Source organism: Sorex araneus, chromosome 4 (assembly GCF_027595985.1).
Source record: "Sorex araneus isolate mSorAra2 chromosome 4, mSorAra2.pri, whole genome shotgun sequence".
Lineage (NCBI taxonomy): Eukaryota > Metazoa > Chordata > Mammalia > Eulipotyphla > Soricidae > Sorex > Sorex araneus.
The window spans coordinates 222,825,425-222,846,864 of record NC_073305.1 but is presented as its reverse complement, the minus strand read 5'-3'; the positions used below and the strand labels follow the sequence as shown (position 1 = coordinate 222,846,864).

Below are 21,440 nucleotides of genomic sequence, written 5' to 3'. Positions count from 1 at the left end.
TTTCCAAGCACATGTCCAACCTGGATTCAATCCCTGGCACACTGCATGCATCCCTGACCCCCACCAGGACTGATCCATGAGCACAAAGCCTTATCACTGATGGGTGTGGTCCCAAAACTAAACAAGAAAGCATACTGGTAGTTTCCAGGGTTTAGTAGAAAGAATACTAAATTAAGGACTTTCTCCTTTGGAGGCAATAAAAATTCTGAAACCAGAGAGAAATGTGATAGTTACACAACACTGTCACTAGATGCCACCAAACTTTATGCCTTAAAATGACCAATTTGGGGGCCAGAGCAACAGTACAGCGTGTAGGGTTCTTGCCTTGCACACAACTGACACAGATTCAATCCTTGTCACCACATATGGTCTCCCAATCCTGCAGTAGATCCCTGAGCTCAGAGACAGGAGTATGCCCTGAGCACCACCAGGTGTGGCTCAAAACAAAAATAAATATATAAAACAATAAATTCTGTTTTGTGTATTTCATTTTGGGTTTGTTGTTGTTGTTGTTGTTGTTGTTTGCTTTTGGGCCACACCCCAGTATGCTCAGAGCTTATGCCTGGCTCTGTACTCAGGAATCACTCTTGGTAATGCTTGAGGGAATCCTATGAGATGGTGGATATTGAACCGGGGTTACCTGCTGCAAGGCAAGCACCTTTACCTCTTTAATATCTTCCTAAGCCCTGTATTTCATTTTGAAAAGACGAGGTGGGATGGGGTTCAGTGGTAAACACATGCCTTCCATATGTGAGCCCTGAATTAAATTATCTGCACCACTGGGTGCAATCTCTGGCACTATCATCACACCAATAGAAAAGGGAAAAAATGTGAGAATGGGTTTTTCAGAACCCCAGGAGGGCTAGCACCCCAGGAGAGCAATGCTGTGTTCAGAGCTGACTGAGCTGAGTCATAACACATTCACAGGAAATAAATAACTGCTACTTCCCTCTGATGCTCCTCCCAAACCTGCCCAGGCTTTTCAGGCATTCACAATCACTCACCCTCAGTGCGAACACAACATTAAAAAGAATCATGGTGGGTGTTTCTCTCTTCGGGGATGGGTCTGTTTTCGAGACCTGCAAAAAGAGACACAATTCAAGTTGAGTGAGAGCCATAACTTTCCAAGAAAAGCCATGTTTAGCACTTTTATTTCATACATGAAGAAGGTTGTAGAATGTAGCAGAACCAGAAAAAAAAAGAGCCTCTGGGTTGCTAAAAAGTTATCAATGCCTTTGCAGGGGTGCATGTCAGCCACATGGCATGGAGTCACAAGGAAGACACAAATGGGAAAGTCAATGCTATGACTTAAAGTGATGAGTCCACTCTAGTCAATGGAAGTGACCTGAGGCACTGAGGAGATGAAAAGCAGATCAGGTGGATAAGGGATCTCTGGCTAGACCCTCCCTCCTGTGCTGTTATCCCTAGCATCCATCTGAGTCCTTCCAGGCCCCCCTACCAGATATGACAAGTACTCAGGACAACTAAGGGATAGGACAGGGGCTGGAGACATGGCTCAAGTAGAAGAGCAAATGCCTCGCACATTAGGTCCTAAGTTCAATCCCTGAAAAGGCTGTCCCAGGCATTAATGGAATGGCCTTGGGGCCCCTGGGCACCTGGAGCATCAGTTCAAATGCCAAACCGTCAGGCCTGCACCAACTTGCCAAGCACTGCTACAGACTACCCCAATCCCTCTCCCCAGGTAGCACACTGAGGGTCACCCCTATAAATAGAGAAATAAGACAACATTCATATTTTGTTTTATTTGGGTGGGGGGTGGGGACGAGCATTTGGGTCACACCAGGGATTGATTACTCCTGGCTCTGCACTCAGGAATTACTCCTGGTGATACTTGGGGGTGATATACATGGGATGCTAGGGATCAAACTCAGTCAGCCACATCCAAGGCAAATGCACTACCTGCTGAACCGGCTCCTGCCCTGAGACAAGACAAAATTCAGAGCTGGAGACAAGGCTGCTACTTCGGCATCTATCAGACGTGCCCAGTTTTCACCACCAAACTAACAAGAACTGCCACCAGGGGGAGTCAGCATCCAAGTCCCAGTTATCTCAGGTCATCCCAACTAGGCTAGTCACCACCCCTGCTTGTCACTTCAGCTTTGCAAAGGGCACACTAACAAATATGCCATCTATAACCCACACAGCATCTTCTGAGGATGAGAGAAGGTGCTAAATGAGAGGCCGGTGTGTCCATTCCACATGCAGTTTCTGAATTGTATAACTGGAGATAAAAATTTGGGAGTGGTGGAAGGAGTATATCTCGAAGTACTCGAAGGCTATTCTAGACTTTATGCTCAGAAGTGACCCTGGCTTTGCTCAGGGGACCCTATGTGGTGCCCAGGATTAGAACCAGGCTGGCAAAACATAAGGCAAGTGCCTTAACTCATCTCTCCTGTTCTAAATGAAGCTAAATCTTATACTACGGTATCAAAACCCTTCATAATCCAAGTGATGCTAACTCTACTCTACTTTTGGGCAAACAAGTAACTGGCAGGAAATTTTCAAGTGTGTACTTTTCCTTAGGTATATTTTCTGTTTTGGGGTCACACTTAGCAATGTTCAGGGGTTGCCAGCTCTGCACTCAGAATTCATTTCTGTTGGATTCAGGGACCATGTAAGATGACTAGATCGAACCAGAATCTGCCGTGTGCAGGGAGAGTGACCTACCTACTATACTGTCACTCCAGCCTCAGTACATTCAATTTTTTTTGGGGGGGGAGGTCACACCCATTGATGCACAGGGGTTCCTCCTGGCTACTTCTGGCGGTGCCCCAGGGGGCCATATGGGATGCTGGGAATTGAATGGGTCGGCCGCATGCAAGGCAAATGCCCTACCCGCTGTACTATCGCTCCAGCCCAGCACATTCAATCTTATTAACTTTATTCATCGGAGAATACACATAAGGGGGATGGATTTTGTTTTTGTTTACTTTTTATTTGGCGGTCAACCCAGCAATGCTCAGGGCTTACTCTTGGTTCTATGCTCAGAGATCATTCCTAGTGGGGCTCGGGCAAATATATAGGATACCCACTGCCCAGAGAAGGGACTGAAACCGGGTCGGCCGTGTGCACAACAAGCACCTTACCTGCTATATTATATCTCTGGCCCTATCTGTTTTTATTCTTGGGTCAAAGCCAGTGGAGCTTATGCAATGCGTGGGTGTCCAAGCTGTGCCAGGGATCAAATCTGGGCTTCCAACATTATGAAGCATGTACACTAGTCCACTGAGCTGTCTCTCAGTCCCAATGTTTAACACAATAATAAGAGCTATGTTAATATTGGCTATAATACCATTTAATAAAAGAGACACCTGTACTACTTTTATTATAAAATTAAAAGGTTAGGCTTGACAAACACTACTGAACTCATTCTCTTGGTCTCTCCTAGAAACACAGAGTATATATAAATTGGAAGGCCACAGCATGCAGAAAGCAAAAACCAGGTCACAATAGAAGAATCAGGGACAAGGATGCATCTCTTTCTCCACTGTATCCGCTGGGTGTGTGAAGAGTATATCATTACCTATGGGCCCCAGAGTCAGAATGGGCCATGCTCAAGGAGAATCTCACCTGCTAAGGGAAGGCCATACCTGCCCCAGAGCATGCTGCAGCAGTGTTGGATGCCCAACAAATCGCACATTATCAATCTTCAATTCAAATTTTTGACCACACATTTCGGACTTGGTTGCTAAAATTGTTGCCAGAATAACATCTGAAAACCTTAAAAATTAAAAAGTAGAATGGAAATAAATTAGAATATGTCATAGCACCGTGCCCACCGCCCAGAGAAGGGAAGAATCTCAAGATATGACAGGTTTGTGCGTGGATTCTACCCCACTGCTGACCTGGAAGCTTCTATCAGTTGCCTTCATGAAGCAATCCCCAAGATCAGGAATATAAAATCATCAGAATTACCAGGTAAAAAGCATGAGAAGCAAAGACTGAAGTACATGCTGTCATTTCTTGGCATGCTGTATGAAATTCAGGAGAGAAATGAATTGCAGTTTGCTTTTAAAGGGAGGAACAACAGCTGGAGCCGGCACTGCCCTGAGGAGCCACTCATTTAGGCTCACAGGTTGGGATCTTCTCCCGACTGGCCCAGGTTTGCCAGGCTACACCCCTCACTCCCTGGAATACCCCACCTCCTCAGTGCTACATAGTGGGCACAGAACAACACTAGCTGCCCAGGCTAATGACGTTCCTCACTGCACAAATATCAAGTCTTTCCCTTACCCTGAGCTCTAGAACTTTCCAATTCCTAACAAGAACACTTTCAAATGACCCACTGACATGATATGAATACAGGGATGCACAGCAGTGGGTGCTGTGAGGAGTGGGAATGCCTGCTGTTAGTGAGAGTAGATTGGGGCTCCTCCATCTCTGTAAAACTGCTGAGTTCACCCCTTTCCAAGTGTACATGCACACCCACATCTCTACACCAGCACCCTGTAGCTTTCTGTCCAGGGAGGGTCCAGATAAGGGGAACTGCCACAGGGAGGAGAACGCAGGGGATACTGTGCAAACTCTTATCTCAGAGCCCAGGCTTGGGGCCTCTCCTCTAGAAACACTGATACACCAGGTCTGGCCCACAGCCAGATGGGAGATGAAGCCTGTGCACAATCCTCCATCTGGAGAAATTTTTCACATTGAGACTAGGAGATTCTCTGTTGGAGGAGGAGGGGCCAGCACCCCCAGGTTTGTGCTCTATCCCTAGACAGGTAGAAACCATAGGGGACAGACACTCCAGTATGGAACCATAGACTTCAGTGAGGAGCTAGAATACATCAGCCACCACACCAATGAGTCTCTCCTGCAGGGCAGGACTGGGGCAGTGCAAGTGAACAACCACTCATTTCTGTAAAGAAAGATATTTTTCAGAGGTGTTCCAGCTCAACACTAAAAGTGCAAATGACTATCATAAAAGGATCAAGTACTATAAACCAATGGTAAATCAATAAAAGTTTATTTAAAGTGTAAGAGAGGTAATTCAACAGTAGCATAATTTGTCTTGCATAGAGGCCCTGGGTTGTTTTCTTTCTCACTACAAAACAACAACAACAAAAAAAAAAAAGAAAAACACATTACTTTCATTAAAACAGAAAGGATCGGGGCTGGAGTGATAGCACAGCGGGTAGGGCGTTTGCCTTGCACGCAGCCGACCCGGGTTTGAATCCCAGCATCCCATATGGTCCCCTGAGCACCGCCAGGGGTGGTTCCTGAGTGCACAGCCAGGAGTAATCCCTGTGCATTGCCAGGTGCGACCCAAAAAGCAAAATAAATAAATAAATAAAATAGAAAGGATCTAGGAAGAGGACCACTCACTCTATATGGTGGGGCTTACCAACATAAGAATAAAATGCATGACATGCAGCTAAAAGAAGCTTTCCAAGTCTTTTCTCAGTAGGAATTAGGGAGCCTAGAACTGCTGATGTTTAAGGGAGTTTCAGCCTTCCTTAGGAACTAGCTGAGTCCTCTAGGTGTCCCTCAAACCAACCATATGCAGGGTTTGATCAGAATAGGCTGCTCTGCCTGATACAGTCAGACCATCCTACACCAATAGTGTTAGACACATTTTGTGAAATGCAGAGCGAATAGCCAAGGCCTTGGCCACCCACAAAGGACTCTCCCTACCTACAATACTACATTCTAGAGATGAGAGATGGAGACTTCAATGTCTTAAATCAGAGACATATGTGTTCTTAAAAAACTTCACAGAGGGGGCTGGAGCGATAGCACAGCGGGTAGGGCTTTTGCCTTGCACACGGTCGACCCGGGTTCAGTTCCCAGCATCACATATGGTCCCCTGAGCACCGCCAGGAGTGATTCCTGAGTGCATGAGCCAGGAGTAACCCCTGTGCATTGCCGGGTGTGACCCAAAAAGGAAAAAAAAAAAAAAACAACTCCACAGAGCTCACTCTGACCTGTAAGTCTTACCCAAGGAACACGGTGAGAGTAAAGAAGGGCTCAGGGTATTAAAACCATAACAAACACAGGCCAAAACAATGGTAGAGTGAGGAAAGCGCATGCTTTACATGTCGCAGACTCAGGTTTGATCCCCACAGCACCACATCTCTGAGCACAGAGCAATAAGTCCTGAGCACCGCTGGATATGACCCCAAACTAAACCAAAACCACAACCAACTCCACCTGAGCAACTGGCCCAGTGATAAACTACAGAAATAACATTCCTCTACTCTGTCACCCAGTGACTCAGGGATCCAGAGATTATGGATAGAACAACCTGCAAAAAGGAAAAAAAAATAGAAGGAAAAAAAAAACCAACAACCTCCAGGTCCGAGGATATGGCCCAAGTGATAAGAGTACACACACTGCACATTCAAGGCCTTGGGTTCAATACCTGGCAATTTATACCACCCACTCCCAGTACTGGCCCTAACAAGAAAAAAAAACATTATACTATTCATTTTTTTTCTGTGCTATTAAAATCTCCACCAAAACTCTGTGTTCCTCTCTCAGGAAGACTCAGCTCTTGTCCTTAGCTACCAATCTAGGGTCTTAAGATAGTCTTGATTATAGAGATGACTTCTGAGATTCAGGGGTCAAGTTTACATCTATAAATATATATATGCAAACAAACTCTCCAAGAGTCAAATCAACAGCACCCATACAATACCAGGAACAATGATCAATTAACATAGTTGCTAACTATGCTAATAACCTTTTTTTTTTTTTCTTTTTGAGTGAACCTAGCAATGCTCAGGGGTTACTCTGGCTCTGCACTCAGGAATTACTCCTGCCAGAGTTTGAGGAAGCATATGGGATGCTATTGCTCCAGCCCCTTCAAATTAATTTTTGTTGTTATTGTTTTAAGAACATTTTTTTTTTGCTTTTTTGGGGCCACACCTGGCAATGCACAGGGGTTACTCCTGGCTCTGCACTCAGGAATTACTCCTGGCATTGCTCAGGGGACCATATGGGATGCTGGGAATCAAACCAGGTCAGCGGTGTGCGAGGTAAACACCACCCTCCCAGCTGTACTATCGCTCCAGCCCCGCTAATAACAATTTTTGAAAACATTTTTTTTTGTGGTTTCTAGGCTATAGCTGGCAGGGCTCAGGGTTTTCTCCTACTGCACTCAGGGATCACTCCTGGCAGGCTCAGGGTACCATATGGGATGTCAGAAATCAAACCCAGGTTGGCCACATACAACGCAAGTTCCCTACCAGCTGTAATATCTCTCTAGGCCCCAGTTTAAAAAACTTTTTCTAGGTGGAGGGCTACACCAGCAGTGCTCAGGGATAAATACTGGCTCTACGCTCAGCAATTAAACCTAACAGACTCAGGGGACCATATGTGATACCAGGAATGAAACTCATCAAACTTGGGTCGGCAGCATGAAAAGCAAATGCCCTACCCATTGTACTATCACTTCAGTCCTAAAAGTGTTTTGTTTGGTTTTGGTTTTGGGCCACACCTGGTAGTGCTTGGGGGACCATTGCCAGGGATCAAACCCCGGTCAGAAGCACGCAAGGCAAGCACCTTACCATTGTACTACCTGCCACCGAAAAATGTTTTTGTAGTTTTTGGGTTTTTTTGTTTTGGGATCACACCTGGCAGTGCTCAGGGGTTACTCCTGGCTCTGCACTCAGGGATCAATCCTGGTGGTGCTCAGAGAACCATCTGGGATGCTGGGGAACAAACCCAGGTCAGCCACATGCAAAGTAAATACCCTGCCCTCTTTGCTCTCTCCAGCCCCTAAAAACTTTTTCAAGCACCTGCCCACCTACCTGAAAAACTGCAGAGGGAGTCAAATGGAAAGTCACATGTTACTGAAATGGAAGCCATCTGGGAGCTGGGATGGACCTAGTGCACATGCTGTACATGTGGACATCTGGGTTTGATCCTGTCACCACATGGTCAACTAAGCACTGCAAGAACTGACCACTGACCACCAAGCAACAGGTTCCCCTGAGCAACACCAGATGTGGCGCCAAAAACAAATTCTAAAAGAAACCATACCATCTTAAGGGGCCATTCAGGAAAGCTTCTCTGGTGCAAACCCAGGGTGGTGGTTGGCTATTCGGTTTATTTGAGCAAGTCTAGCCCAACAGAAACTCACTCACCACAGCTTAATATTATACACATATGATGAAAAAAATACAAGAGGCACTATACTTTATATAGTGTCTGATGTCTGACATTTATAAAGACAGAGTAAAACTCTGAGATTTGGGGGATCAGGAACTTAATTGCTAAAACAGTTCAGTGAAACAAAAACATGTGATAACAATTGTTATTTCCAGAATTTACATAAATTACTTTCTATTTAAATGATATCAGGTAAGTGTACTGTAACAAAATAGCTCTTACATAAGCTAATGACTCCTTGGGCCTGAGCAATAGTACAGCTGGTAGGGCAAATGTTTGCCTTGCACAAAGCCAACCCAGGTTCGATAGCTGGCACCCCATATGGTCCCCACCCCCGCAGCTCCAACAGGAGTGATCCCTGAGCACAGAGCCAGGAGTAAACCACAAGCACTATTAGTGTGGCCCAGAAACAAATAAACAAAAAAAAAAGACACTAAAGATTCCTGGAATAACTCAGAAATTTAAGGACACACACATTTCGGGGGTGGGGGGTAGGAGGGATGCTGGGACGATTGGTGGTGAAAAATGGGCACTGGTGGAAGGACGGATACTCGATCATTGTATGACTGAAACGCAAGCACAAAAGCCTGTAAGCCTGTAACTATACCTCACGGTGATTCACTAACTAAAAAATAATAATAATGAAAAAAATTTTAAAACATAAAGACACACACATTTAAGATGTACCAGTCCATCTTGAAAACGTGTCAAGACCTTCCAATTCTGCCAAGATATTTAGGAACAGTACTCATTCTCTGGCTTGCCAGAAAAAGAGAGCTCAATTCTGCCCCCAGTTTAATGGGGCCTCACATATCTTCTGTGTACCCCCAATACCCACTAGGGAAGCCCTTTGAGGGGGCAGGAAGATATCACCTTATCCATGTCTTTCTGAGAAATCTTCCTAAGATTCATGAGAATATTTTTTGTTCCTAATGGGCACACACTAAAAAACACAGAAGCCTGAGAAAAATCACACAACACCCAGCCTCTTGAAAAGACCTCACCAAACCTCTCTGAGAAACAAAGAAACGAAGGCAGAGAACAAAAATATAGGGTATTCCAGAAGGAATGAAGCAGTATGCTAGAAAGAGTTATTAAAAAAAAAAAAAACACCTGTTCCGGGGCTGGAGCGATAGCACAGCAGGTAGGGCGTTTGCCTTGCATGTGGCCGACCCGGGTTCAAATCCCAGCATCCCATATGGTCCCCTGAGCACCGCCAGGAGTAATTCCTAAGTGCAGAGCCAGGAGTAACCCCTGTGCATCGCCAGGTGTGACCCAAAAAGAAAAAAAAACAAACCAACACCTGTTCCTGGTTACCTGTCACCTTCACCGGGTCACTGGTGCCTGCCTGCCTGAAGGAGGAAATATGAGTGATGTCTGGTCCCAGAAGTCTCCCTGGGACCAACCAACCTTGGCTTGGCCTCTGTGAAAAACCTAAATAACTCCAGGTAGAGAATGGGCAGAGGCTGTGGAAAGCCTGGGCACTCATGGGAGATTGAGGTAGTGAAATCTGAGCTAGAGCTTTGTGCCTCGTTAGTCATTCTTCAACATTGAGGGAAATCAGGAGTTAAGCACAATTACAAGAAAAGAAGGCAGAAGGAATCAAGACAGAAAGGTGCTGGAGAAGTCTTGGTCTTACCCTGCAACCAATTGCTCATCGGTTGGAGGACATGGCTCGCTGAAATGGGAACAGGACCATCAAGACCAAACAAAAACACATTGCTCTTTAAATCACAAAAGGTTATGAGGTTGCTTATTTAAAACAGTATTAAAGTTTAGCAAAATACCACTATTATGTATTAACTGCTAGATGAAGACTAAGCAACTTACCAAATAAGAGGACACTGGAGCTGGAGAGATAGTATGGAAGGAAGGCATTTGTCTTGCTTGCAGCTACACTGGCAATGACCCTCATTTAAATTCCCAGCACCACATGTGGTCCTCTGAGCACTGTCAGAGATCACTCCTGAGCACTGAGCCAGGAACAGTTCCTAAGTATTGCTGGGTGTAGCCCAAATTCTACCACCACCACCACTACCCCAAAGAAAGAGGATACAGATAATACCCATGTTTTTCTCACTAAAACTCATGCTCCCACAAGTAAGTACTGGTTGGTGAGAATGAGTCAGTTTTCAGAACAAGACTGGAAACCTAGAGCTAGCAGCACATACATTAGCTACATGTGTTTGAATGATCTAAATGCTCATGCATTCCAGCTTTAAGCTAAAAACATCTCACCAAAAACAAGTAAGATTCCCACAGTAAAAGCCTCCCGGACACTGTAGAGTTCAGGTAAGTATCTCAGCTCTAATTTTGAGACAAAGTGAACCCAGTATAGCTCAACTTACTGATTTTTTTTTTCTTTGCTTTTTTGGGTCACACCCGGCAATGCTCAGGGCTGACTCCTGGCTCTGCACTCAGGAATCATTCCTGGCAGTGCTCAGGGGACCATATGGGACGCTGGGAATCGAACCTGGGTCGGCCGCATGCAAGGCAAACGCCCTACCGGCTGTACTATCCCTCCAGCCCCCTCAACTTACTGATTTTTTGCACAGAACATAGCTGAGGTTCCTTCATCAAGAAGAAACACAACTGTGAGGTCCCTTTAGCGAGCAGCAATATTATCTGTGGCTGATCAGTATATGTGTGTTGGAAAATATCTGAAATGTCTGCACCATTAAACTTGAGTTTTTAAAGAAAGAGCTTATTTAGGGGTTAAAGTTCTTCTGAAGAGACCTGTTTTGCTGGGACATGCTTCTCAGTATGCTAGAAAGATGGGGCAAAATCCCAGGACAGATTCAGCTCTGTGAGATGACAGTCAGTCATGATGTGGTGTACACATGGTCATATTCACATATAGGCCCCTTGTTCTGAGCAGCTATCAAAATTCAGCTAATTGGTGAGAACATAGATAAGATGGTTCATGGGCTTTTGTTCTGAGCAGCTATCAAACTTCAGCTCACCGATTAGAACAGAGATAAGATAGCTCACGGGCTTTGCCAAGAAAGATTCATCAGAAGTCAGAAGCCACAAAAGCTTAAAAGTAATTCCTACAACTTTATCTCTAATAATGAGAAAAATCACAAAGAATTGCCATCTCTTCAAGGGGATGATCTCATGAGACTTCAATGTGTCAACAGTGTTCCATTTTTGTACTTAGGTATGCAGTGGCATATTAAACAGCACAGGCATGTTTTATGGACTTGTGTCAGCCCCTCCACAGGAAGCACATTTACTGGCAAATACTACCACTGAGACAGGTGTTCTCCTAGCACCTGACTTGAGAAGTACAGAGAAGTCAGCAAAACTGAAGCTCATATGCCCAGGATCATACATTGTAAGACAACTTGAGAGTCAGACCCAGAACCCTCTACACGTTGTCCTGTGTGGGATGAACCAGAGAGAAAAAAGCAGTGTAGACACAGTAGCTCTGCTAGGAAGGGGTAGGAAATAGTCACCAGTTCTGCCAGAGGACGTCTGTGGTACTGTAATTAATAAGGGAAAAAAATATATTTGGTTATTCAAATTATTGAAACATATTCCTCAAATACATCTGGTCTTTATCCAGTGATTCTGGTTCACAGATCCCAAAAGTCCTAGAATTTCCTAAATGTCCAAAGTGATGAAGACATCTTTACTTATACAAGAAAGGTAGTTCAAGGAAGTACCTTAGGATGGGGACTGGTTGCCTGAAGGGCCATTTATATGATAAAAAGTTTGGAATTCTCAATTCTACTTCCTCTGGGAAGAATAGATGGGCCAGAGATTCAGTTCAAGCACTAGCCAATGTGTCCATCAAACATGCCTATGTAATGCAGCCTTCACCAAAAAAAAAAAAGAGAGAGAGAAAGAGAGAGAGGAGAGGAATGTACGTAAGTGATAGAACCCTTGCCTTTCACATGTGAAACTCTGGGTTCAATGGAGCTGGCAGGTTGTGGGGAAGTTAAGAGAGAGGAAGAAAAGTAGATCCAGAGAGCAACTGTGTTGCTGAGAATGTAGAAATTTAAAAAGAATGAAGCATCCCTGGAGAGGTCATGAAATCCCGTCCCTTTTCTCTGACACCATTCCTTGTGCATTTATTCCATTCATCTGTTCCTGAGTTATATCTTCTGCAATAATTCATTAATACAGTAAGTAAATGGGTTTCCAGAGTTCCATGAGCAGCTCTGGAAAATTAACAGAATCTGAGAAGGGGGTCCTTTGAACCTCTGATTCATACAGTCAGTAAGTCAGAAGCACAGACAACAACTTGGGCCTGGAACTGGCATATTAAGTGGAAGAAGGTGGTATTTCTGGGGAGTGTGTCAAAACTGAGGAACTTGAATTACCAGAAACCCTGTTGGTTGGAACTGGATTTGGTAACTCCAAAACATCCCAACATTCTCAACAAAATATAGAAAAAACATACTCTTAGAGTTTCACAACACCCTAACTGATGGAAACTATCACAATACTGTGCAGCAAAGGCCCAAGGAGTGGTTGGTGGTGGAAGGAGACCTCACTTAATTTTCATGCAACACTAGAGATTATGTTCAGAGAAATCTAGGATAGGCAATTTACAATCTTTCTTTATCTGGAACTCTGTCACCATCTACTAATCCTTAAAAATAAACATTAAGAAGGCAGAAGTACTCATTTCTGATGTCATCCTCCCTAAGAACATTCCCAAAGAATGCAGGAAAGCACATAGGGGAGAGAGTAAGAGCTTTGGCTCTCAGCCCACATCACCACCTGTCTGACTGTGTCAGACAATCACTTACATCTAACCTTCGGGCATGAAAAAATGGTCTGAACACTGGGGCATGCTTCATTTCATGCTCCTTTTAAAGAAAGGAGCATTCTACAGGAATATAACTCTTGTGTTCTGACCTGCTTCACCAACCACACAATCCACAACTGAAACAGATAACCAGCCTATGCAGGAAACCAAAGATAACCAACATAAATCACAGTCTTCCAAGGAGAAAATATATGGGTCAAAAAGAGATGGGGATTTCCCAGGCCTAGAAGCAAAACTTGTCCCATCACAGGGAGTCCTTACCTGGAGTCTCCATCCTGGTCATCAGCATGATCGCCTGTACTGTTCACAGCATATCTGCTACGAGGCTTGCCTGAGCAAAGGCAAAAAAAGGAGAATGTCTAAAAACAAGATCTGCTGACAAACAAGTGAATTGTGGAGCCATTAAAAGTGATGATTTCTTGGGGCTGGAGTGATAGCACAGCGGGTAGGGCGTTTGCCTTGCACGTGGCCGACACGGGTTCAAATCCCAGCATCCCATATGGTCCCCTGAGCACCGCCAGGGGTGATTCCTGAGTGCATGAGCCAGGAGTGACCCCTGTGCATTGCTGGGTGTGACCCAAAAAAGCAAAAAAAAAAAAAAAAAAGTGATGATTTCTGGGGCTGGAGTGATAGCACAGCGGGTAGGGCATTTGCCTTGCACTCGGCCAACCCATGTTCGATTCCCAGCATATGGTCCCCTGAGCACCACCAGGGGTAATTCCTGAGTGCATGAGCCAGGAGTGACCCCTGTGCATCACCGGGTGTGACCCAAAAAGCAAAAAATAAAATAAAATAAAAAATAAATAAAAGTGATGATTTCTGAAATGTAGTAAGCACATAATAGAATAACATTTGTACTCAAAAAGCAATGAAGTTCTGATGTACTGTAATGAACAAAGTCAGACATAAGGACAAACAATAAATTTCTATGAAGTAGGTACAATAAACAAATTCCCAGAGAGAGAACTAGATTAGTGACTATGAGGGGCAGGGATGTAAAGGAAAAGGAACTGCTGATTCATGGGTAGTTTTGGTTTGCAACAATAAAAAAATTTTGGAATGGTTGTCGTAATGGATATACAATATGGTGAATTATTTATGGTGAATATAATTAATATAATGGGACCAGAGATAAAATACAGCAGGTCGGGCACTTGCCTTGCATGTAGCAAACACTGGTTCAATCCCTCATGCCACAAATGGTTCCCTGCGCCCTACCAAGAGTAATTCCTGAGCACAGAGCCAGGAGTAATCCCTGAATACTGCCAGGTGTGGTCCCTTCCCCTTCAAAAAAAAATGTTGTACTTAAAATGTCAAATGTTGTACCATAATAACTTTCTCAAAACAAATACTGATTGTTTCCAAGAAGTTATGGTGAGGGTCAGGAGATGGCTCAATGGGTAGGCACAATAAGTGAAGCCATGACTTCCATCTTGGTGGCACCTGCATATGCTAAGCACAATCATGGAAACTCAGGGGTCTGTGATCCCCGAAGCTGCCAGACGGCTCCAGCCTCAACACGGTGAAGAGTGTGTAAATACCACATAGGGTGCAACCGTGGAGAGCATCATGGCCAGGAAGCGACTCCCAGACAGCATGTCTATGAACACCCCCAAACCCTAATAAGCAGCATAACCAAAAAACACAATCACATACCTGAAGCACCACAAGTGAAAAAGTGTAACCACGTCCAGCAACCTGATTAGCCATTCCTGGAAAGGACTACAACTAAAAAATGTGTGAGCCTGAAACCAAGCACATGTATAACCCTGGTAACAGCAACAAACATCAGCAACAAAGGAAGGGAAGGAGAGAAGGCTGTAGGTACAGGTAGTGACTTGACTAAAAAGCATCTGCTTTGGAGATTTGAGAGTGTGTCATTCCCAATGCCTCCCACACACACCAAGTGTGGTCCTGGTGGATCTGTTAACTGGAAAACCTCCAGCACACAAGCATACAATCTCTGGCACACAATCAGATGTGTGCAAGACCCAAAATAAAAGTGAAACCCAGTCATCACAAAAAGTGAGAATCACAGGGAACTGGAGCAATAGCACAGCGGGTAGGGCGTTTGCCTTGCACGAGGCTGACCCGGGTTCGATTTCTAGCATCCCATATGCTCCCCTGAGCACCACCAGAAGTAATTCCTGAGTGCAAAGCCAGGAGGAATCCCCTGTGCATCGCCAGGTGTGACCCAAAAATAAAAGAAAAAAAGTGAGAATCATTTTAAATTTAGCGCAATTTTTTAAATTTTGACAGGGAAATGGATATACCTGATAACCTTTCATTATCTATATTGCAAAGCATAAGGCCCAAAAGGAGAGGGAGTGGGAGGAGAGGGAGGAAGAGAGGGAGAGGGAGGGGGAGAGAGAGAGAAGAAAAGTGGCAGGCGGGAGAGCGAAAGGCAGGAGGGAAACAGGGACCATCGGTGGTGGGAAAATTACACTGGTGAAGGGACGGGGGTTGGAACATTATATGACTGAAATCCGATCATGAACAACTTTGTAAATGTGTTTATCACTGTGATTCAATTTTTAAAAATTTAAAATAAATAAGTATAAAATAAAGTATTATAAGCTATAAACAAACAAAACAAGATGCTGACAGGGGCCTGAGAAATAGTATAGGGGCTAAGGCTCTTGCCTTGCACACAGCACAGATTCAATCCCTGGCACTGCATATGGTCCCATGAGCACTGCCAGGAGTGATTCCCGAATTGTGGCCAAATCCCCTTCCCCCAAATATAGCAAAAACTTTTTAATAAGATGCAATTTGTAAAAAATGTAAAACTTTGTGGAAAGAATTACAGAGAGGTAAACTGGATAATTATATAAACCTTTGTAAGAAAAAATTAAGCCTAATTTCTCTTAAATATATTAAGAACTTCCTCAAATCCAAAGGAAAAATAATTAAACAAACCATAAGAAAACTAGGCGAAGATTTTTTTTTTTTTTTTTTGGTTTTTGGGTCACACCCAGCGATGCACAGGGGTCAGTCCTGGCTCTGCACTCAGGAATTACTCCTGGCGGTGCTCAGGGGACCATATGGGATGCTGGGATTTGAACCCGGGTCGGCCGCGTGCAAGGCAAACGCCCTACCCACTGTGCTATCACTCCAGCCCCCCGAAGATTATTTTTTAACAAGTTTTATTGGATCACCGTAAGATACAGTTACCAAAGTTTTTTTTTTTTCTTTTTGGGTCACACCCAGCGATGCACAAGGGTTACTCCTGGCTTTTCACTCAGGAATTACTCCTGGCGGTGCTTGGGGGACCATATGGGATGCCGGGGATCGAACCCGGGTCAGCCGCGTGCAAGGCAAACGCCCTACCCACTGTGCTATCGCTCCGGCCCCAGTTACCAAAAATTATTAATGGCCATTCACTAAAGAGGAAATCCAAATGGCTCAAAAAACATGCTTACTCTCTACCGTATGACATATGCACATTAAAAATATCAGAAAAAAAAAAAACCCAAACATCCAATCCGATCAGAAAATAGGGCAATGAAATGAACAGAAACTTTCTCAAAGAAGAAATTCAAATGGCCAAAAGGCACATGAAAAAATGCTCTCCAACACTAATAATCAGGGAGATGCAGATCAAAACAACAATGAGATATCATCTCACATGACAGTGACTAACACACATCCAAAGAACAAGAACAACCAGTGTTGGCGTGGATGTGGGGAGAATAGGACTTTCCTTCACTGTTGGTGGGAATGGCCAACTGGTCCAGTCTTTTTGAAAACAATATGGCTGTTTCTCAAAAAACTAGAAATTTAGCTCCCATTTGACCCAGCAATACCACTTCTGAGAATATACCCTGGCAGCTCAAAAACATGACAGAAATACCATCTACACTCCTATGTTCACTGCAGCATTATTCACCATACCAGAATCTGGAAACAACCACTGAGTGCCAAACAAGGCCAACCATGTTCAATCCCCGGAATCCCATATGGTCCCTCAAGCACCACCAGGAGTGATTCCTGAGAGCAGAGGCAGGAGTAACCCCTGAGCATCGCTGGGTGTGACCCAAAAAATGAAAAAAATAACCTGAGTGACCAAGAACAGACAAATGGGTAAAGAAACTATGGCACATCTACATAATGGAATACTATGCAGCTGTCAGGAAAACTGAAGTTATGGAATTTGCCTATAAATGGATGGACATGGAGAGTAATCATGCTGAGTAAAGTGAGTCAGAAGGAAAGGGACAGATACAGAATGACTGCATTCATTTGTGGTATATAAAAATATATATAATAGAAGACTAATATCCATGGCCAAGGAAAACAAGGATTAGGAGGACTGGCCAATGGTTGGAGCTAATCACAAGAGCATGTGGGGCTGAGGGTAGATAAGATAAAGAAGAGACCAGTATGAAAATAATAGCTGGGATTGATCATGCTAGACAAGATCTGAGGGTTAAAAGTAGATAAAATGATATTCTTGGTAACCTTTCAGTATCAATATTGCAAACCACTGTGCCCAAAACGGGGGGGGGGGGGGAGGGAGAGAGAGGGAGAAAGAGGGAGGGAGGGAAAAGCGCCTGACATAGAGGCAGGCAGGGGGCAGGGCATGGGGGGTGGAGAGTGGTGCTGGGAAATGTACACTGGTGGAGGAATGGGTGTTGGAATACTGTATGACTGAAATCCAATCATGAACAGCTTTGTAAAGGTATATCTCACCGTGAATAATAAAAAAAAAGTTAAAAAAAAATCAGAGACATGGCCAGAGAGGTAGTACAGAGCATAGGACATTGACCTTGCTTGCACACAGATGACCCGTGTTAGATACCCAGCAACCCATATGGTCCCCTGAGCCCACCAAGAGTGATTCCGGAGTGCAGAGCCAGGAATAATCCTGAGCACAGCCGGGTGCAGCACAAAAGAACAAAAACAAACCAAACAATATATATTATGTATATGCACATATATAATACACGCATATATATCATATATATGTATAGAAGAGTTGGGATTTAATATAGCAGCTCTCATCAGGATTCACCTCAGACACCACTTGGCCCTGCATTACTGGGAGAGGCCCTGGTGGATTCGGGGCACTGATTCCTCAGGCCCAAATACTAGCCGTGGCCAGCCCCCAAATGAAAAAAATTACGAAGTACAATTCTTCGTGTATCACATTAATAAAGACATGAAAACCCAAATTATTTAAAATAACTATGCTCTGGGCTGGGGCATGATGTAGTGGTTTAGGCCATGTCCAGCATGTACCTGGCCTGGGCTCTGGTTCCTGCCCTACAAGGTCCCCTGACACCTTCGAGCACGGCCCTGGGGGTCCCCAGCAGAGCGTGGGTTGCCCAGGTACCCTGCACCGGCCCCTCTGACCTGAGCAGCAGCCCACTCCTGGGCTCTTGCGCTGGACAGAGGGCCAGGCTGGCCAGGCGCACCAGGGCCCCCAAGCGTTAGCACCCCCAGGAGGTCTCTCAGACCCAACCGTGTCACTCAGGAAGCCGATTCTGTATCCTGCTACATGACAGTATCTGAAGGATATTCCTGCACTGGTATCTGAACGGTACTCCCGCACGGGTATCTGAAGGGCACTCCCACACGGGTATCTGAAGGGCACTCCCGCACGGGTATCTGAAGGGCACTCCCACATGAATATCTGAAGGACACCCCCCACGAGTATCTGAGTATCTGAAGGGCATTCCTGCACGGGTATATGAAGGGTACTTCCGCACGAGTATCTGAAGGGTACTCCTGCACGAGTATCTGAGTATCTGAAGGGCACACCCCACGAGTATCTGAGTATCTGAAGGGCATTCCTGCACGGGTATATGAAGGGTACTTCCGCACGAGTATCTGAAGGGCATTCCCGCAAGGGTATATGAAAGGTACTCCCGCATGAGCATCTGAAGTGTATTCCCGCACGAATATCTGAGTATCTGAAGGGTGCCCCACAAGGGTATCTGAGTATCTAAAGGGAACTCCCACAGGAGTATCTGAAGGACACCCCCCACGAGTATCTGAGTATCTGACGGGCACTCCCGCAGGAGTACTGAAGGGCACTCCCGCACGGGTCTCTGAAGGGCACTTCCACACGAGTACCTGAAAGACACCCCCCACGAGTATGAGTATCTGAGTATCTGAAGGGCACTCCCGTGCGGGTATCTGAGTATCTAAAGGGCACTCCCGCACGAGTATCTGAGTATCTGAAGGGCACTCCCACATGAGTATCTGAAGGACACCCCCCACGAGTATCTGAGTATCTGACGGGCACTCCCGCAGGAGTACTGAAGGGCACTCCCGCGCTGGCGCGGGCGGGACGCCCGCAGCCAGGAGCCGAGGCGGGCACGGCGCGCCCTCTGTGGCCCCGGTGCTTCAGGGCGCGAGTGTGTGTCCGGCCTGTCGGTGCGTGCTTAGGAACTGCAGCAGAGGGCCGACGGGTCCCCGCGCCGTAGCAGCCGGCGACCTCGGGCGGCAGAGCGACCCGATCCCGCCGCGCGGCCACGGAGAGTCACCGGAAACCTGACAGACGGGGCTCCCGCGGCCAGGCCGGAAGTCGCCCTGGGCGCGCCCTGAGGCGTGGCGCGAGCGACGGGCGGCCGCGGCCCCACTTACTTGTCTGGGCCGCGGGGTTCTCCCGGCTCCTCTGGAAGGGGTACCTGAAGAGCAGCTTGTTGCCCCTGCTCCCCGAGCTCACCAGGATCACGCTGAGGGGGCTGGTGTCGTCGCCCATGCCCGGGCGGACGCGCGGGAGGGGCGGGCGCGCCGCACACCCGCCCCGACACCGGTCCCGCGGCCTCGCGAGAACGCGCGCTGCCGCAGCGGCGCCGCTGGACCTGCGCCGGGCCGGGCTGTCACGCGCAGGCGCGGGAGGCCGAGTGCGCAGGCGCGGGCGGCGGGGCGCGGGTCCGTGGCGGCCGGGCTTCCCTGGGCAGTGACCGGCCTCTCAGGTGTGGCCGAGTCCTGCACTGACCCCACCACCCCGGAAATGTACTCAAAGGACTCGGAGGGGTTGTTCAAAGCCCCGGGGCCCTGGCCTTGCATGCCGGGAGAGCCCAGGTGTAGTTTGCTTTGCACACGAGCAACCTGGGTTCGGTCACCTGCGTCCAATATGGTCCCCGGAGCACTGCCAGGAGTAATTCCTGAGTATCACCGGGTGTAGCTCAAAATCAAACAAATGAAAAAGATCCTAGAGTTTGATCCTTGGCACTGAGCTGGGTGTGACCCAAAACACAAATTTTAAAAAATTAATTGTAGGGTGCCAGAAAGATAGTACAGCGGGTAGGGCACTTGCCTTTTCGATTTCTGGCATCCCTTTACGGTCCCTTCAGTACTGCCTGGACCAATTCCCAGGTGCAGGCCAGGAGTAACTCCTGTGCATCACTGACCATAACCAGATTGCCCCACCCCCCCAAATTAAATTTTAAAAATTATTTATCGGCTTTTAATTAAGATCAAGTGTACCTGTTCTAACAGGTACAATAGCTGGTACGTCCTCTATTCTAGAATAATATATTAATGAATTTTTGAAGCAGGCGTTTGGAATAGGAGCTTGCTTCATCTACTCCACATATCCACCTGTATTTCAGGATCTCCAGAAATGGTGCACCTTCCTAAAAAAATAATTAAAAGTGACCGTTTGAGAATATGATTCAGGGGCTGAAGCGATAGCACAGCGGTTGGGGCGTTTGCCTTGCAGGCGGCCGACCCAAGTTCAATTCCCAGCATCCCATATGGTCCCCTGAGCACCTGCCAGGAGTAATTCCTGAGTGCAAAGTCAGGAGTAACCCCAGTACATCGCCTGGTGTGACCCAAAAAGTAAAAAAAAAAAAAAGAAAAGAAAAGAAAAGAGAATATGATTCAGTGGTCCAGTACAGGCCTCCTATGAGGACTTGGCTTCTATCCCAGGTACCCCTCCACCCCACTCCCCCCAAAAAGTAAAAATGATAGTCATTTTGGGGCTGGAGCGATAGCACAGCGGGTAAGGCGTTTGCCTTGCACGCGGCCGACTTCTGTTCGATTCCCAGCACCCCATATGGTCCCCTGAGCACTGCCAGGAGTAATTCCTGAGTGTAGAGCCAGGAGTAACCCCTGTGCATTGTCAGGTGTTACCCAAAAAGCAAAAAAAAAAAAAAAAAAAAGTCATTTTATTTAGGCTTTTTTGGCCACCCCCTGCAGTGCTCAGGGTTTACTCCTGGCTCTTCAGTCAGTGATCACTCCTGGTGGGGCTCGAGGTACCCTATGTTGTTCGAGGGATCCAACCTGAGTCTGGAAGTGCAAAGCAAATGACTTAATCCCTGTTCTATCATTCTGGCTCAACAAAAGTCACTTAACGAATCATAGACCTAATTTTTACTTTTTTAAATTTGGGTTACCCCAGCTGACAAGCACGGGCTTGCATCATCTCCTGCCACTGTTTCCTCCTGTATCCAAAAGCCCAAGTCTGTGGATTTTGTTCTTGCTGCTGCTGCTGTAAATTATCTAGGAGCATCCGTGCACCTGAGAGGCTCAGAGGCTATTCTTTTTTTTTTTTTCTTTTTGGGTCACACCCAGC

The 21,440-nt window shown here is 46.1% G+C and overlaps 1 protein-coding gene and 1 non-coding gene across 5 annotated transcripts in view; one reads left to right on the top strand and one right to left on the bottom strand.

The window, feature by feature from the left end:
* The window catches only part of NPRL3 (NPR3 like, GATOR1 complex subunit), a 44,944-nt gene extending 25,223 nt beyond the window's left edge, over positions 1-19,721 (bottom strand). Inside the window, exons 1-4 of one of the 4 annotated variants that reach the window (XM_004604228.2) lie at positions 19,502-19,721; positions 13,172-13,241; positions 3,612-3,741; positions 1,005-1,079 (exon numbers count right to left, since the gene is read on the bottom strand). In XM_004604228.2, coding sequence (XP_004604285.1) covers positions 1,005-1,079; positions 3,612-3,741; positions 13,172-13,241; positions 19,502-19,619 — 393 coding nt within the window. In that variant the 5' untranslated portion in view covers positions 19,620-19,721. The remainder of the gene's footprint in view (positions 1-1,004; positions 1,080-3,611; positions 3,742-13,171; positions 13,242-19,501) is intronic. The other 3 variants (XM_055134189.1, XM_055134190.1, XM_055134191.1) reach the window with 3 other exon arrangements.
* Positions 19,722-20,315: 594 nt separating this feature from the next.
* On the top strand, positions 20,316-20,500 carry LOC129404767 (U2 spliceosomal RNA). Its single transcript, XR_008630116.1, has one exon. It is a non-coding gene; the product is annotated as a U2 spliceosomal RNA (small nuclear RNA).
* Positions 20,501-21,440: the final 940 nt, after the last annotated feature.